Below are 18,546 nucleotides of genomic sequence, written 5' to 3'. Positions count from 1 at the left end.
TACAGGACCCGGCTACTACAGCCATTCTTTACTATGGCTAAAGCAAGACAGACAAGAGAAGAAAGAGTGTGTTTTGTTTTTTTTTTTTTTTTTCTTCAGACAAGATTTTTCTGCGTGTAACCCTGGCTGTCGTGGAACTCAGTTCGTAGACAAGATTGGTCTGGAACTCACAGTGATCCACCTGCCTCTGCCTCCTGAGTGCTGGATGAATTTTAACAAAGAGATAAAGAATAAATAGACAAGAGAGGGGAAGGAATTGCTTTTGTTTGATTTTCGTTTTTCAGTACAGGGTTTCTCTGTGTAGCCTAGACTGTCCTGGGACACACTCTGTAGACCAGGCCAGCCTAGAATTCAAAGATCTGCCTACTTCTGCTATCCGAGTGCTGGGATTAAAGGTGTGTGTCGGGGTTGGGGATTTAGCTCAATGGTAGAGCGCTTGCCTAGGAAGCGCAAGGCCCTGGGTTCGGTCCCCAGCTCCGAAAAAAGGAACCAAAAAAAAAAAAAAAAAAAAAAAAAAAGGTGTGTGTCACCCATCCCCCCCCCCAACATTTACCTATCCTTAAAAACAAGCACATACTACTTTTGCAGAAGACTAGAGCTCAGCTCCCAGCGCCCACACTGAGTGGCTCACAACTCCCTGTAATACCTGCTTCAGAGGATCAGATTGCCCAGCAGCCTCAGGCACCTGCACCAATGGGCACATTCCCACAACCAAACACACACACACACACATACACACACACACACACACACACACCAAATAAACTGTAAGACGGGCACATTGGGGCATCCTTTTGTCAGCATTTGGAAGGCAGAGGCATGCAGACCTCTGAGTTCAAGGCCAGTGTGTTCCGAAGCTCAACAGTGAAGTGTTGAACTGAACTAGCATGCCTAGGTTAACTCACGAGCACTGAGTCTACCACGATAAGAAAGGTGATGAGAAGTTTCCATGAATGTCAGGTGTGGCGGCTGCGTTTGTAATTCTTGGACTCAGTTGTGTGAAAGAAGAATCAGGATTTACTTGGCTACCAGCTTGGGCTATTAAGACCTTGTCTTAAAAAAAAATTATGTGAGTCAAAGCAAGGAGTCTAGATATCCCCATAGAAACCTGAATTCTGCTGTAGAGAAACAATGAAATGCTTCTGAGCCTCAATTTCCCTCTTTGAATATCTGCATTCATGCCATCTTTCTTCCCTTTGAGAAAAGGTGAAGGCTTAAAACTACTTTTTTGGGGTTGGGGATTTAGTTCAGTGGTAGAGCGCTTGCCTAGCAAGCACACGGCCCTGGGTTCGGTCCCCAGCTCCGGAAAAAAAAAAAAAAAGAAAAAGAAAAAGAAAAAGAAAGAAAAGAAAAAAAAAACTACTTTTTTTTTTTTGGCAGAATCTTATGTAGCCCAGGCTAGCCTCTTATTCACTGTCCCAAGAATAACCCTTCCCTCTAGAGTGCTGGGATTACAGGTGTGTAATTTACAGTAGTTTACCGATGCTAGAGATGGAACCCTGGTCTTTATTTATATGAGGCAAGCACTCTACTAAACTATATTCCCAGACCAACCAACAGTTCTTTCTTCTTTTTTTTCCTCCTGTCTGTCTGTTGCTGTTGAAATAGGATCTCATGTAGCTGAGGATGGCCTTGAACTCTTCAGCCTCCTACTTCTATGCCATCCCCCATGATCTGGGATTATAGGCATGGACGCACACTGCCACAACCACCTAGAACCCTTCTGTTTGAATAAAACTAATTAGAACCTATCTCCTTCCAAACCTATGAGTGACAACAGATGCTGCCTTTAGATCCTGCTCTGGCTGGAAGACTCTTGCCCAGAAGCCACTTCTGAGTGCCAAGAAAGAAAAATGGCAGTTGGTAGCTTGTTTTTTTTTTTTTTTCTTGCCAGTCGCAGAATATACCCTTTATATGTGTGTGGATTCTCTATAATGATGAAGTGATAGTATGGGACAGGTGGGAAAGGGTTGGAAATGGGGAAGAGTCTATGCCTGCTGGGATTGGTTCTCAGGTATACCTATGGGGTAGTCCTGTGGACATAGGTGTGTGTCCGGCCACTGTGGGGAAACATAGGTGAGCAAGTTCACCTTCAGGTCTACCTAAGTGTTTGTGTGAGGGACAGATAAAGACGGAGATGAGAAGGTGGCAATGCCTATCCTGGGCTGAGGAGAGGCTCAGCAGGCAAAAGCCCTTGCTACTCAAGCATGAGGATCTGAGTTCAAATCTTCAGCAGTCCCATGAGAAGCCGGGGCATAGCCCTGTGTGCCTATAACCTCAGTGCTGTGGAGAAGAGATGGGAGGATTATTGGGGTTTGCTGGATGCCTACCAAGCTGTGCGTTCAATGAGAGACCCTGAGTAGGACACCCAGTGTGGTCCTCTCACTAACAAACACACAGGTGTTGCAACCGCTCATGCATATGCACACATGCCACACACACACACACACACACACACACACACACACACACACACACGTGTCCTACCACCAACAGCCTTCTTGTATGGTCTGCTTCTCCAATTTTCCCTTTTAAGAGAGGGAAAGACCGTATCAGAGGCTTGATTTCCAATACAGGAGCATGATAGATAGGATGGCTCAGTGGGTAAAGGGCCTTACCAGCAAAGGACCCCCATTATTAGTGGAAGAGAAAACGAACTCCTCCAAGTTGACCTCCAGATGTATACACACACACACACACACACACACACACACACACACACACACACACACACAGAGAAAGAGAAAGAGAGAGAGAGAGAGAGAGAGAGAGAGAGAGAGAGAGAGAGAGAGATATTGGAGGGACGAAAACACGATTGGGCAAAGCTGATAATTGTTACAAGTCCATGATGGCGCGCGTGGGCGTTCATTATCCTATTTCCTCTACTTTGGGGCATGTTTGAAAATTTTCATAACCGCTCATTTTTCAAAACAGAGTGGGGAGGGGGAGTTTCTCGTGAACTTACGGTGAAAACCAGAGACGCCGTGACAAATCACAGCCAGTGGGTCACACTTACTAGGTATTTATAAACAGCCAGGTACCCAGAACATGTCCGGCACGTTCCTTGAGACTCTTTTGGAAAGCCTGCAGCCCAATGGCACCAAAAGCCCACAAGTAAGGGAATCCCTGGCCTCCCGCAGGCTCCTCCTTTTTCTCTCCGCCCTCCATGCCCCTCCTTCCGAGGAAGAGTTGCCCTGAACCTGGCAGATATAGGGTTAAAGCAGCCAGTTTGGGGCCGCAGCAGCAGCAGAAGCAGCAGCGGCGGCGGCAGCAGCAGCAACTGTAGGCTGCGGCTGCGGCTGCGGCTGCGGCTGTGGCAGGCCTGGCTCCGGGCCAGCTGGCAGAGAGCCTCAGGAGGGAGGAGGGAGGAGGGAGGGAGGGAGGAGGGAGGAGGGAGGAGGGAAGAGGGAGGAGGAAGAGGGGAAGGAGGAGGAGAGGAGCAGTGAGCAGGCCCGAGAAGGCAGGACTTCCTGGTGTGGGGGTTGTCAACAGCCCAGAAAGAGAGAGCCCGAGACCCAGACCGAGACGGAGCGGAGCGGAGCTGAGGAGCCGAGAGATACATCCAGTGGGGCCACGTGGGAGGAGCCTTGAGAGAGAGCGAGCCACTCAAGGGACTGGAGTCAGCGGGGGGCTGAGCCGCCCCCTCCCACAGCAACAGAGAAGACCCGTGGAGTGTTAACGGAGGCTGCGCCTGGGCTCCACCGTGGAAGCGCTGGTTTCTTCTCGTCTCAACTGCAAACTTTCCACCGAGATGCCTCGCAGAGTGAGATGCGGACGCCAGAGAACACTGGGCAGCCCTTGACTGCTGCCTGCCGTGGCCTGCGCTAGGCCGCCTTAGGATTTAAAAAAAAAAAAAAAGGCATCTTTAGTCCCCAGGTCCTCTCTCCAGCTCAGCTCGGTGGCCGAGGCCGGAGAGGTAGGTAGTTTTCTCGGGCTGGGCGGGGCGCGCTTGGCTTGGCGGGCAGTGCCTAACCAGCGATGGGGGAGCTGGAATGGGGGTGGGGTGGGCTTGAGGCCCAGCAGAGGCCTCAGGGTGGCCCTTTCAGGGGAGGAGCCGGTTCACCCCTTTGCCCCTGGCCCTGGAGATACGTGTTGGGGACGACTTTGGATTTCAAGCATGAAATGTTCAACTTTGGGTCCCAGCTGCTTCTTCCTGTTCTGGGTGCTTTGAATTCTGTCCCCTCCGCTCCGGTCTGTCATTTCTACTTGTCTCTGGGTCTCTAGTGGCTTTCTTCTTCCTCCCCCCAGTCGGCTCCCCCGAGAGGAAGCCCCGGAGGTGGTTTGGCCCCTGCTTTTTCTTTTGCTCACGTACACACACTCTCGCTCACTTTCTGTCTCTTTCTTTTTCCAGTTTGCAAGCTCAGCTCTGGGGTTTCAGCAGCGACAGCAGCAGGAAAAACCTGCCTCTGCTCCCCCCCCCCCTCCTGCCACCTCCCCTCTCCAGTCACTAACCAGGCACCCCCAAGTTCCCACAAGGCCCTCCTACCATGACGGACCCAGACGTCCCCAGGGGCCCTGATGTCCCTGCCATGTGGCCCCCTTGTTCCAGAGGTGCCTGAGCCCCTCTTCAGGAGCCCAGCCCCTCCCCCACCCCAGCCCAGTCCGGAGCCCTAGGGACCATGAGTGGTGGTAAGAAGAAAAGTAGTTTTCAGATCACCAGCGTCACCACGGACTATGAGGGCCCAGGAAGCCCAGGGGCTTCGGACCCCCCTGCCCCTCCGGCTCCCGCTGGGCCCCCGCCCCGCCTCCCCAACGGGGAACCCAACCCTGATCCAGGGGGCAGGGGCACCCCCCGGAATGGCTCTCCGCCACCTGGAGCCCCTGCCTCCCGTTTCCGGGTGGTGAAGCTGCCCCAAGGTTTAGGAGAGCCTTATCGACGAGGTCGGTGGACGTGTGTGGATGTTTACGAGAGAGACCTGGAGCCCCCGAGCTTCGGTCGGCTTCTGGAGGGAATTCGAGGGGCCTCAGGAGGCACCGGAGGCAGATCATTGGATTCTAGGTTGGAGCTGGCTAGCTTGGGCATAAGCACCCCTATCCCTCAGCCAGGCCTGTCTCAGGGCCCCACCTCTTGGCTCCGCCCGCCCCCTACTTCTCCTGGACCACAGGCTCGATCCTTCACAGGGGGGCTGGGCCAGCTGGCAGGACCTGGCAAGGCTAAGGTGGAGACGCCCCCGCTGTCAGCCTCTCCACCCCAGCAGCGCCCCCCAGGGCCTGGGACTGGAGATAGTGCTCAAACCCTGCCCTCCCTGAGGGTAGAAGTGGAGTCTGGGGGTTTAGCAGCCGGAACCCCTCCTCTGTCACGGAGAAGAGATGGAGCAGTTCGGCTGAGGATGGAGTTAGTTGCTCCAGAGGAGACAGGGAAGGTAAGAGATGGGCTCATGGGGGGCGGGGCAAGACCTACTGTACTCAGTCGTCTGACCTATATCCTGGGCCTCCCCACCTCAACTTCCGTCTCCCCCCCCAATCCCCTATATTGGCTGCCTATTGGGTAGAGCATAAAGTCCCCTTTTCCCTTTTTACAGTTTGAACTGTGAATCCTTTCTTTTTCTGTCCCAGGCCTTCATTACTCTGCACACATTTACACCTTCCTTCCTCCTTCCTTCCTTTTCCCCTTTCCGTCTTTTTTTCTTTTCTCTCCTTCCTCTGTGGCCTTCACACTGTTGCCCTTGGCCCTGACTGTTTCCATAAAACCTGTGGCCGATGCGGCCTGCCCACTTCAGCCTTTACCTTCTCTGGCTCCAGGTGATGAGGGTGGAGGTTCCAGCCTGGTGGCTGGCTAGGCCCTGGAGGGGAGGAGCTGGCAGGGGTTTGGGGCAGCCATAAAAGGTAGGCATTCCTCTGGGTCTTTATTCTAACCAACAGCTACCAGCCCAGCCCCATTTTCAGCCTTACTGCAAACCAGTTTCTCTGAGGAATTGGGGTAGGGGGTGGGGCATATCACCCTTGGTTGGTTTTAGTACCCTAGACCTGGGCTTCTGGAGTGTGGGATGGGGTGACCTCATCGACCATTGAGTGGGAGGTAAGGAAGCAGTTGGGAAGGAGTTAAATCCTCTGCACTTTCTGTTTCCTGTCTCCAAAAGAGGAAGCTACCCACAAGTCTGGGCTGGGGGCAGGATGCCTATGTGCCTGGTGTGTGTGTGTGTGTGTGTGTGTTTGTGTGTTTGTGTGTTTGTCTATGTGTGTGTGTGTGTGTGTGTGTGTGTCAGTGTCTGTGTCTGTCTATGTGTGTGTGTTCAGTGTGTGTGTGTGTCTGTGTGTGTGTCTGTGTGTGTCAGTGGGTATGTGTCTGTGTGTGTGTCTGTGTGCCAGTGTGTTTGTGTGTCTGTGTGCCAGTGTGTGTCTGTGTGTGTATCTCAGTGTGTGTGTGTCAGTGTGTGTGTGTATGTGTGTGTGTGTGTTGAAGGTTGGGTACTTAGAGATTGGAGAGTTGGATGTTTCTGCTGTGGAGAAAATAACATCTTGGCTGCCACAGGGAAAGCAGGGAGTGAGGGTGAGGGTTCTGTCTCTTACTGGCCATGGGCTCAAACCACAGTGTAAAAATATCTTAAGCCTTTGAGCCCTGTTAGAACTGGTCAGGACCAGCTCTCCCACCCTCTCCTGGCCTTCAGCTCCCCATTTCATGGCCCAAATTTCCCATCTTTCTCGTGTTTTTTTTTTTTTTTTTTTTTTAAAACTCTAGCCTCCTGGATAAGCTATCGTTTCTTGTCCCCAGACTCCAGACTCTCCGGGACAAGTTCCTCAATGACTCTTTGCTCTACTTTTGTTAAATTTATTCCTTTAATTTGTGTGCGTGAATGTGTTGCAGGCCTGTGCATGTCTTGGTGTGCATGTGGAGGTCAGAGGACAAATCCTTCCGCTGTGTGACTTCCACCATGTGGGATCAAACTCGGGCTCAGGCTGCCAAACTTGGCTGCAAGCCTCTCCACTCCCTCAGCCATCTTGATGCCCCTCTGCTCTCCTCAGGCACGGCCCAAGCCTATCTTGGGTTTGTAGACCCTGTTTCTTGCCCCACAGTGTCCCCAGCGCCCCCCCTTCCTTCCTCCCAATCGGCCTCGATCATTTCCTGTGTGCCTGTAACTGTCACTATTTCCCTGCCTCCAGAGTTAGACTTTCTTCATTCAGCTTTATGGTCTGAAAAAGAGCTGAGGGAGGTTGACTGAGGACAGGAGGTGGTTGATACCTGTGCCCCCTTTGCAGAGCTCTGTCCCTCTAACCACTCTTGGCTTTCCTGAGGTAGGGGCCTCTCAGGGGCCCTTGTAGAGGCTTCTTGTCCAGTTTCTGTCACCTCCACCCTTTTACAGCTGCCCCCAGCATCTGCCTGTTGGGTTATGTAGGTCCACACCCAGTCTCCTCCCTCCCCTCCCATTCTCACAAAGCTCCACCTCCCCCAAAGGCAGAGTAGAGAATCTTTGAACGCCATCCCAGGTCCCCAGAAGTTGAGGCCACCATCAGGGTAGTGGGTGTGGAGAGGCGGTTTCTGAGGAGTCCTTCACTCTGCAGACAGCCACGGAACAAGCTTACCCTCAGCACGGGTGACACAATACATGCTTTAATTTCAAGTCCTATTAGATGCCATGAAAAATGAGACTTCAGTGGACTAGTAAGCAGTGGGGAATGTCTCTATAGGGACATTTGAGTGACTTTAACAGGGGACACAACTGGGGGAAGGTAGAGGCAGGAGGATGGCAAGTTCAAGGCCAGCCTGGCCTACATAGCAAGATCTTGTCCCAGAAAAGAAGGTTGGGGAGGGAGGGGTCTGAGAATGTGTCTGGGTTAGTGTAGTGCTGGCCTAAGCATGCGCAGAGCCCTAAGTTTGAACCTCAGCAGCTCATACACTAGGTAGTGGTACTTGCTTATGACTCCAGCCTTTGGGAAATGGAGACGGGAAGGCCAGTAAGTAAGTAGTTCAAGGTCATCCTTAGCTACAGAGTCACTTTGAGGCCTGCCTGCTGTATAGGAGAACTTAGTTCAAAAAAGGTACTAAGTTCAGTATCCTCTAACTGGGAGACCTGGCTAATTCTGTCCCTCCATCACACCTCTAGTTCCTGCCTGGTTTTCTAGCAAGTCTGTAAGAGGGGAAGGGTTAGAGCTGGGAAGAGAAGGGATCAGGGGAAAGGGAGAAATTGTAAGGTGGCACACCCCACACTCTCCCCTCTCTCTATCAACTGAGCCATGATCCCAGTCTCCACCCTACGTGATGGTTCCCACTCTTCTGCTTCCAGGTACCTCCCATCGACTCTCGCCCCAACTCCCCAGCCCTCTACTTCGATGCCAGCCTGGTTCACAAGTCTCCAGACCCATTCGGAGCTGCAGCAGCCCAGAGCCTCAGCCTGGCTCGGTCCATGTTGGCCATCAGCGGTCACCTGGACAGTGATGACGACAGGTAGGTGGGAGACTCGAGGGCGACACCCACTGTCACACCTGTACAACTAAGGAGAAACAGAGACCTGGCAGGGGCATAATCACTGGGTGAAGTTTGTGTGGGACCCACTCCCTGTGGAGAAAGCTGGGTGGGATTCCTTGACTCAGGACTGTTAAGTCAAGAGCTTTTGAGTTAGAAGGGAGTCATTAGCTCTTGTGGATCTAGAGGTCATTTGCTTAGGAATCAAATCCATTGGCATGCATACTGGAGACGAGAATAGAAAATGGGGAGGGGAGATGGGGAGACAGCTGGGGCTGGGGCTCAGTGACTTGAGTGCTTGCTTAGCATGCACAAGGCCTTGGGTTGAGTCTCCAGTGCTGCATAAACCCCCTCGGGGCCAGTGTGGACTCATACTATGTCAAAAACAAAACAAAACAAAATAGGACGAAGAGGCAGTCGGTGCCTTCCCATCAGCATCTCCCAGCACCAAGGGGGAAAGGATGCTTTAAGGTCCTCCAGGATTGTGACATGTGACAGCCTTGGAATCTGCACAGACTACTTTAGGGCCCAGGAATTTTCAGTACCAAGGACGCATTGCCTGGAAGGTGTATGATCTGGAATTCTGAAGGTGGAAGTAGGTGGCTATTTTTTAAGTTCAAGGCCAACCTGGGCTATCTAGGAAGATCCTGTCTCCAAAAAAAAAAAAAAAGGGTGGGAGGAGCTGACTGTGGTAGCTCCTGTAATCCTAGCCCTTGGGAGGCTGATTTAAGAGGGTCACCATGGGTCCTGGAGACGTGGTTAAGAGCACTGACTGCTCTTCCAGAGGTCCTGAGTTCAAATCCCAGCAACCACATGGTGGGTCACAACCATCTGTAATGGGATCTGATATCCTCTTCTAGGGTGCCTGAAGACAGCTACAGTGTACTTATATATAATAAATATATGAAAAAAAAAAACAAAAAAAAAAGAGGGTCACCATGGGTTTAAAACCTGCCTGGAGCTAGGTGTGGTGGCACAAACACTAATCCCAGCATTCAGGAGGCAGAGGCAGAGGCAGAGGCAGAGGCAGGTAGGTGGATCTCTGAATTTGAGGCCAGCCTGGTCTAGAATGAGTTCTAGGACGGCCACTGCTGGACCCTGTGGTGGGCAGTGGGTTAGGGGTGGGAGGACAAAGTAAACCAGCTTGGGAGAGCAGTTTGAGCTATAAGAGGAGACCCTGCCTCAGAACAGAGCAAAACAGTAACGAATAGTGTATTGTGGGGCCTGGGGATGTCCGTTACAGAGCTGGTCCAGCATGCTTGAAGCCTGTGGTCCCAGCACTTGTACAAGCCAGATTGGTAGTACATGTTTTAGAATCTACCACTGGGGTCAAGATCGAGGCGGGAAGATCAAAAGTTTAGGGTTATCCTCAATTACAGAAGAACTTTAGGGGCTAGCCTAGGTGATATGAAACCATCTTCAAAGGGCGGGGGGGGGGCGCAAGGAAAAGAGATGGAGGGAAGGAAGGAGAGAAAGAATTGATTTAAAGTTCTGTCCTCTGAGAGGATGTGGCCCACAGAGCTGGGAGGAACATGGAAACCAAGGCCTCCTGCAGCAATGCAGGGCTGCAGAGGGGGCCAGCACAGGACAGTTCTGCTGGCCTTGCCGGTGAATGTCAAATTTGGTGACATGGTAGGCAGACATTTTTGCTTTCGGTATTTATAGGCATATTGACCATGTCAGAGAGTTAGGCTTGGGGCAGAAGAGCTAGCAAGCCTCCACATTTATTGGAGGGAGAAGTAGGACTTCCTGTTGGAGGCCCTTCAGAGGAGGGACTTCCTGTTGGGAAGGACAAGGAGGCCTAACTGAGTGGGTGTCTCCAGGAGACCTACTGTAGATGCAAGTCTTTCCGTCTTACCTTCTCCTTTGTGGTACCATCCCCTTGGAATTAGACCCTGACCCACAAAAGAAGCCAGGAGCACAGTGAGAGGGTGGAGACCCAGAAAGGAAAGGAGAAAGGGGTGGCTGGGAATAGAACTGCAGGGCAGGGGGCTAGTGCTGGGCTGGCAGGGCAGGGCAAGGCTAGGCCGGTTAGCTTCTGAACTGCCTTCCAGCTGGCTCTCTGGAATGTGTGAGGTGTGAGGTCAGCCAAGGCCAGAGAGTCGCCTGCTCTGATCTGATGCTATTCTCAGCACGTCCCACCCCACCCACCCCCCCAATTTGGGAAGTTCCCTGGCAAAAAGGCTTCATGTACCTCCTCTGCCCCCTTGTCAGCCGGGCCTCCAGCTCTCTCTGTCACCAAGAGTTCTACCTGTTGAAGCCTCCATAGCACCGTTCTTTTGACCCGGTCCCCTTCTCCCTCTCTCTGTCCCACCCGCTCTGCACACCCTAGTCTGACCGGTTGCTCCTAGCCTTCAAGGCTCTGGGGCTCTGGCCCAACCCAGCCCCTCAGTGCCTCGCCCGGCTGGGCCAGCGGGTTTGGGCTGGGCCATCCTCTACCCCCTAGGAATGGGGTGGGTAGACCCCACTTCACCTGTGCCTCCTGGAGCTAGAAGACACAAATTCCACATAACTCCCTTTTGAGAAGGAAAAAATGGGTTGTGGTAGTAAGTACTAGGGTATTGAGTTGAGCTGGGGGTGCCTTACCTGTCCTTGGATCTGGGATGGGAAAATAGGATGCATGTGAATTCAGACTATATGCTCCTGGTTGGAAGATCTGTGATCCCGTACAGGTTGGGCGATATTTTGTCAGGATGAAAAAGTGGGCAGATGTCTAGCTAGTGGTTCCCAAAGACTTGAGGGAGAAAAACCACATTATTTCATCTGTTTTTCTTTGGGTCCAGTGCTGTCTACCACTGAGCTATATAACAAAGCTCCACCCCTACCCACTTCCTCCTGTTGTTCTGAACTTCGAGGCAGGGTCTCACTGAGTTGCCCAGGCTAGTCTCGAACTTTCAATCCTCTTGCCCCAGTCTCCTGAGAGACTGAGATGACAGGAGAGCCCCACCTCCTCGCCTTCTCCTGTAGCCTTCTTGGCATGCGTGTTTTCACGTGTTTGTGTTTGTGTGTGTGCGTGCATGGGCAGCTTTGGTTATTGTCCCTCAGGAGTTATCCCGCTTGTATATGTGTGGTGCTGTCTCGCTGGTTGGGACCTGTTGAATCAGCCATTCTGGCTGGCAGGCTAGACCTGTGGATTTCCCTGTCTCTGCCACCCCGGACTTGAGATTATAAACATGTGCCACTACCCCTGGCTTTTTTGACTTGGGTTTTGGGGATCAAATTCAGGTCCTCACACTTGTAGCACAAATATTTTACCTGCTGAGATATCTCCCAAGTTCCTGCTAACTTAATTAATTTTTTTCATTTATTTGTGTATGTATATGTGTATAGATATGTATATATGTATATATGTATAGTATATATATATGTATGTGTATATATATATATATATATATATATATGCGCGCGCATGTGTGCCACTTTGCAGAGGTAGAGGTCAAAGGGCAAAGAGCAGGCTGTGAGAGCTTTTCTGCTTCTATCATGTAGGTCCTGGTGATCCAATTATAACTGGTGATCCAATTATGCTCTGTGGAGAGCCGCCTTTCTTAACCCACTGAGCCATCTGGATGACCCCTCCACACACTTACCTCATGGAACTGTAAAAGCAATCCCATGATTCCTCACTTTCCAGATGAGACTCAAAACAATGAGACTCAAAAGGGGTGAGGTGTGTGTGTTAAGAACGTGTCCAAGGTCACTCAACCTTGTCTGTGAACCCCGGGCTCAATCTCCTGGCACTCTCTCCCCGTTGGTGTGTGCACCTCCCGAGAGAATGAGAGGTGGTTATGGTCCTAGGGTGTCCTTTTGCTAAGACAGAGGCAGGGACAGCTCAGTAACTGGGATGAGCAGCCAGCCTCTCCCCTTCCCTAGCCCAGCCCCTGCCCTGCGTACCCCCAAGACACTACAGAATCTGATCTGGGAGAGAGCATAGACAGGATTGTTCCATGCCACTTCTGTGGCCTCAGGCTCAGCCTCTGAGGGCTCCTAGAGCATATGTGGGCAGCTAAGCTGGCCTTCATGTCCAGCCCTTCACAGACAACTCGTGTCTTCCGTTCTCAGCCTTCAGAGATGCCCTCCTGGACGGGAAAGTCTGTCCCTCAGGGCTGCTGTGTCCACTTAGGTTGTGCACTGAACCAACGCTGGGCTGACATTGCAGTCTTAGCCTGACCTGACTTGGAAGCCCTGGTGGTTTGCAGGCTGATGGGGAAACATGTCTCAGGCGAGGGGAGATCTCGTCCTCATGCCTGTAGACTTTCTTAGAGGCTCTCGGCACCTGCCCTTCCTGCCCCCAGCCTTACTCAAGAATCCCAGTGTAGCACATACCAGCCCCTCGAGCAGGGCTAATCAAAGGTGAGGCCTGGCTTGCCAGAGTCCTCCTCCCTTCAAGTGTTAAGGCTCGAATGGCATAGGGGAAGTGCTTTGAAAAACTCCTGAGCTAGACAAACACAAGATAGCCATCAGCCAGCCAACAAATGTTGCCTGTTGTATTATTCCTTTATTTCTGGCAAGAGTAGAGGATTTAACTTGGCATGTCTGCCGGAGTGTCCGCCAAGCGGGGCTGACACCTCTATTCTGGTACGTCTGCCCATCCTTGGCTGCTCTATGCACTGGAAAGGGGGTATTGGATTTTGCCTACTCCCCTCCCAGGTACTGTGGATTGGAGTATCTTGAAAACAAATTTTATACTGCCTGGTTGCACCTTTTCTGTTCTGCCCCTCCGTTCCTCGCTCCCCCTCCCCCCCCCTGTGTGTGTGTGTGTGTGTGTGTGTGTGTGTGTGTGTGTGTGTGTGTGCTGACACATGTGGGTCCAGGGATAATTTGGCAGGCTTGTGGAGGTCAGAGGACAATTTGGGGAAATCCTTCCACACTGTAGGTTCTTGGAATGGAACTCAGGTTGTCGAGTTTAGTGGCAAGAGTCTACCCACTGAGCCCTCTTGCCCTCTCCCCTCTAACCTCTCTGCTCCCCACCTCCATTCTTAAGCATCTCCCGTGTTCCCTGGCTTTGGAGGCCCGCCCCCCCGCCCCGTGTCCTTACTCACTGATATCCTGCTCTTTCTAGCCCGTTCACCTCCTTGGTGGCTCTACCTGTCAGCACCTCCTGCATCCAGATCTTGGCCAGGGAATGGAAAATTCCCAGCTCCCTTTCTGATGGCCGGGCCTCATGCAAGGGTCACCTTGGACTGAGTATAGATTCCCCCTGTAGGAAAGCAGGTTGAAGTTGACAGCCAGTGGGGAGGGATTACAAAAGTGACAGCAGTGTATGAATGGAGCCAAGTGGCACCCTGACTGGGGGGGGGGCGGTGGTGAGGGGAGGGACGACACAGGGCTGGAGACCCTGGTGTCCTTGGGGAAAGCAGAAAGGAAGCTTAGGTAACCGAAACAAAAGCCTGCCTCCTCTGGTCCGGCAGCCAAAGGGAAGACATTGCAGCCTGGGGCAGGCAAGGAGACCCTAGAAAGTCCTGAGTGAGCAGAGGGGCTTGAGTAAGAAGCAGATTCTCTAACCTGGTGCCAGTCAGGAGCCTGAGCCCTGGGGCATTTGAGCCAGGCGTGAGTTGCCCTCTGGTGGCCACTGCTCAAAACTGCAGCCAGGCCTGCCCCTTAACTGGGTCATTACCTGACTACTGATTTAAAGTCTCTGCGTCTCTGTCCAGTGTCCCATGTTCAGCCGTACCTTTTTTTTTTCTTCCTTTTCTTAAGCTCTGACTCACTGCAAGACCTCCATACCCAGGTCTCAGGTCCCGTATGTGGCTGCCTTTGATTTATAGGGTTCCTAATATGGTGGTGGGGTTCTGTTGCTATGGTAACCTTTCCTAATTCTCTCCTTCATTGAAGTGGGGGACCCTCTGTCCCACGTTTTAAGAGCCACCTAAGATACATATATTTCTACCCTGCCCCCTTTGTCTGTCCCCTTTCTCAAAGTTGAGGGAGACCATGGTTAATCCAGACAGGGCAGAAAGGGAGGCATAGGTTGGGGACATGCGTCCTAGGGTCTCACCTTCAAGCCCCTCCCCATGCCAGCCTTCTTGCTTCACAGCCCCTCCCCCAACCCTTACCAGCTGACTTCACCTCCCCTTCCCCTCCAGTCTGGGAGTGGTGCCAGGGTGAGAAGGGGACACTGGCACAGACCATGTGTGTCTGGGAATTCCCGCCCACTGTGGAGCCAAGGGAGGGGGTCCCCGTGTCCCCGAGGAGCCAATGGCAGCTGTGCCTTGCCCTGAGGGGGAGGGCAGGGTGTATATCTCTCAGAGCAGCAGTCTGTAGGTCCGGTCTCCTCTCTGCCTGCTTGGCATCCATTGCAGAACTCTACTGTGCCCAGGGGGGCTCTGGGCCCCCCAGGCATTCTGCCTGTCACAGCCTTTTGGTTGGGAGTGGATACTGATGACCCTTACCTCAGGAATGTCCCAGCCAGGGGTCTCTGTGAAGTCCTTGGTATCATCTTATGAGACTCGAGTGGTAGGGATGGCACAAGGGACACCCCGAAAAAGGGGCTGCGTGTCTTCCCCATGCTCCCCACGGGGGTCATCCCCAATCCGAGGGCCGTCGGGACCTCCTTCCCACCAGGGCCTGGGGGGGCCTGGGCACCGACCTTCATCCCGCTGTGGGGTGGACAAAAGCCTCCTACCTCTCATCGTCTACTGCCACAGGTACTTGGGTGGGGTGGGCATAGGCTGGGCTTTTAGAGCAGGGAGCACCAGAAGACTGTAGCAGAGTTGACTTGGGGTTCCTCCTCAACTTGTATCCCCACCCCCACCCCCATGTCTCTCCAGTGGTTCCGGAAGCCTGGTTGGCATTGACAACAAGATTGAACAAGCCATGGTAAGAGAAGATGCTTGGCCCCAGGAGGCCCCTTAGTGTCCCTAGCACCTCTCCCCTCCCATTACTTGGGAATGAAAATTTTCCAGTTAGTTACAGACACCCCCTCTCTCTGCTTCTACTTTTCTACCTTTGGCTTCCCTCAACCTCTGCTCATCCCTGTCTGTGAGCCCTGTCCCTTATCCTTTGCCTGCTGCCCCGTTTCTCCTTTAACCTCCATCCCCCCTCCTTTGAGCAAAGGGAGATGGGTATCATAACCACTTCCTTGAGGTGCCTGGGTTGGGAGAGGCAGTTGGAGGTGGCCTGAGGGGCCTGAAGGTTTGTTTGTCCCTGGGGTCCAGGACTTGGTGAAGTCCCACCTCATGTTTGCCGTGCGAGAGGAGGTGGAGGTGCTGAAGGAGCAGATCCGGGACCTGGCAGAGCGGAATGCTGCACTGGAGCAGGAAAATGGATTGCTGCGTGCCCTGGCCAGCCCGGAGCAGCTGGCCCAGCTGCCATCCTCGGGGCTCCCAAGGCTCGGGCCCTCTGCACCCAATGGGCCTTCCATCTGAGCCTTCTTTCCCTCACAATGTGCCTTTGGGGGCTGCCACTGGCCGCCGGGCCTTGTGCCAGCAGCCTGCCCCCTCTTCCTATGTAGCTTTAATGCCCACGCCCGACCCCAATGCCCAGGGATGGGAGTTGAGGCTAAATATTGGCCTGTCCCTTCCCACCTGGTCTCCCCAGAAGCCTCAGGCCTTGCCGGAAGAGAAAGAACCCAGGAGGGGATGTTTATCTGAAGCCCCTCATCCATGAAAGAACCCAGCCCCACCTCCTTCCCTGGGTATCAGTGTTCTGGGGAGCCCCTCAGCAGCAGATGGCTCAGAAAGATTTGGAGGTTCCCTGGCAGGCCCCCTCACCATCCCACCTTGTTCTCTTCAAGTGCCCCCTCTCCTCTGCCCAGGGAGGGGGTATGGACAGTATCTTCAACTTCTTGGATTCAGGTTGTTATTAAAATAATAATTATAATTAAAAAAAATCTGAAGAAACTTGAATATGGAGGTTGGTGTGCTGTTGCCGTGTCCAGCTATATAGTTACCCTGTCCCCAACACACACTCTCATCACGCTCATGTGGGTACACACACAGCGAATCCCAGTCACCCTGGAGAAGATACCAGAAAATGGCTTGGTAATGGTCTTGGTCCCTGGAAAGGCCTGGCAGGGTGACCTAAGGAAAGAGGTAGGGGGCGGTGTCTACCCATGTGCTGGTGGTTGGCGGTGTGAGGAGGGGAGATAACAATGGAGTCTTTGGTGAGTGTGAGGATCCACCCCCAGCTTCCCAGTGTGTCCCCTCTTGTGGACTGGATCTGGGCGGCTGCTTGGAGGCAGGGCAGGGAACCCTGAATGGGCCCCTTGTCTTAAGGCTGGGTGTGGGCCAGGCTCTTTGGGCACATGGTGCCCTCGCCAGGCCTGGCAGGCTGCCTTGGCTTCTACCCCACCCCTTGCTGGATGAGGACTAGGCCCAGTGGGTGAGCAGGCTCCTCCCTGACAGCCTGGGCTTCTCTCCCAGACAGACAGAACCAGCCAAGAAGGGCCCCATCTAGTGGGGGGGAAGGCATCAGCAGTTAGAACTTTGAGGGAGAATGTCTTGTCTCTGGGCATCAGAGAGGAACTCCTAGCAGAGTTTTAAGTCTTTGGTCCAACCAACCAGATTGGACCCTGTATCTTCTTTTGGGGTCAGGGTATGGTGATTTAAAACAGGGTGTCATGTAGCCCCAGCCTGGCTTCAAATTTACCATATAGTAGAGAATAGTCTTGAAGGCCTGGTCCTCCTATGTGCTGGGACTACAGGTGTCCATCTGCGTGCTGGCCCCTGTTCTTTGTTGCGTGAGTGTTCACTGTGTGTCATTGCCCACATGTGGAGACCAGAGGTGTCAGCCTTCATCTTTGACCTTCTTTGAGACAAGGCCTGTCCTTGCTGTGGATGCCCGGCTAGCTGTCCTTAACTTAGCCTCTCATTTCCTTTTAGAAGCAAGCGCTGGAATTGTAAGCATTTGTTACTGTGTCTGTAGGGTCTGACTCCCAACTGAGGCTTGTACAGTCAGCACATCTTACCCACTGCCTCATCAGTCTTTAGCTGTCTAGCTAGATGGTCTCATCTCACCCACAATGGCCTTCAACTGACTTTGATTTGTATCTGTGTACAGGTGTGTGTGTGAGTGTATGTACTCATGTACAGAGAGACCAGAAACTATTTGGTGTCTTCTTCGATCGCTTTCCACAGGTTTTGTTTTCTTTTTTAAGACACCGTTTCGGGGTTGGGGATTTAGCTCAGTGGTAGAGCGCTTGCCTAGCAAGTGCAAGGTCCTGGGTTCGGTCCTCAGCTCCAAAGGTGGGGGGGGGGGGGGAGAAGACACGGTTTCTCTGTGTAGCCCTGGCTGTCCAGGAACTCTCTCTGTAGATCAGGCTGGTCTTGAACTCTTTTTTTTTTCTTTTTTCTTTTTTTCGGAGCTGGGGACCGAACCCAGGGCCTTGTGCTTGCTAGGCAAGCGCTCTACCACTGAGCTAAATCCCCAACCCCTGGTCTTGAACTCTTGATCCGTCTGCCTCTGAGAGCCTCGAGGCAGCCTCTGAGACAGGCTCTCAGTAGACCTGGTGTTAAGGGATTAAGCTAGACTGACTGGCCAGCAAGCCCCAGGGATCCCTTTGTCTCTGCTTCCCCACTAGAATTGCAGACATGTACCCTTGGAAGGTTGGGGGCAGGGTACTGAGGACCCAAATGCAAGTCCTCATGCTTGGGTAGTCAGTTCCTTACTGAAGGGGCCATCTTCCCTAACCCACCGAGGCTAGCTTTTAACTTCTGATCCTCCTGCCTCATTGCCCAAGTGCTAGGATTCTGGGCATATGTCTGGTTCAAACCCAGTTTATTTTATTTTTATTTTATGTGTATGGGTGTTTTGCCTGCATGCATGTCTGTACCATGTATCTGGCTGCATAGTATCCATGGAGACCAGAAGAGGGAGCTGGATCCCCTAGAACAGGAGTTATAGACGGTTGTAAACTACCATGCAGGTGCTGGGCCTCTGGAAAAGCAGCAAGTGCCCTTAATGGCTGGGCCATCTCTCCAACCCCTTCAAATCCAGTTTTTACGGATCTTGTATTCATTCTCCAAACACTTACCTTGAAGTACCGTTGTAAAAGTCACCTAGCAAGATCCCCAGAGAATGCCTAAAATGTATCCCAGCTCTTGATCAATGTGAATTTCAGTATCCTGGTTCTTGGGCCAGAAGGGACAAGGCTGTCAATGATTGGCTCTGAGGGTCTAGGAAGGTCCTTGGGGGGTTGGGGCCAGACA

The 18,546-nt window shown here is 52.6% G+C and overlaps 2 protein-coding genes and 1 long non-coding RNA gene across 4 annotated transcripts in view; 2 read left to right on the top strand and 1 right to left on the bottom strand.

Annotated features, from left to right (window-relative positions):
* Positions 1 to 18,546, top strand: part of Zcwpw1 (zinc finger CW-type and PWWP domain containing 1) — a 218,144-nt gene that overhangs the window by 143,416 nt on the left and 56,182 nt on the right. The gene's annotated exons all lie outside the window — the stretch shown is intronic.
* Tsc22d4 (TSC22 domain family, member 4) lies at positions 3,445 to 16,251 on the top strand. The gene is given in 5 exon segments (NM_001044284.3): positions 3,445 to 3,916; positions 4,352 to 5,363; positions 8,223 to 8,383; positions 15,169 to 15,217; positions 15,556 to 16,251. Coding segments are annotated over 4 exon segments (1,164 nt in total). The 5' UTR covers positions 3,445 to 3,916; positions 4,352 to 4,619; the 3' UTR covers positions 15,766 to 16,251.
* On the bottom strand, positions 16,196 to 18,511 carry LOC134481171 (uncharacterized). The gene is made up of 3 exons (XR_015634722.1): positions 18,372 to 18,511; positions 16,988 to 17,229; positions 16,196 to 16,419 (listed from the first exon to the last, which is right to left on the bottom strand). It is a non-coding gene; the product is annotated as an uncharacterized LOC134481171 (long non-coding RNA).

Source organism: Rattus norvegicus, chromosome 12, assembly GCF_021556685.1.
Source record: "Rattus norvegicus strain SHRSP/BbbUtx chromosome 12, alternate assembly SHRSP_T2T, whole genome shotgun sequence".
Lineage (NCBI taxonomy): Eukaryota > Metazoa > Chordata > Mammalia > Rodentia > Muridae > Rattus > Rattus norvegicus.
This window is presented reverse-complemented; position numbering and strand designations above follow the sequence as displayed.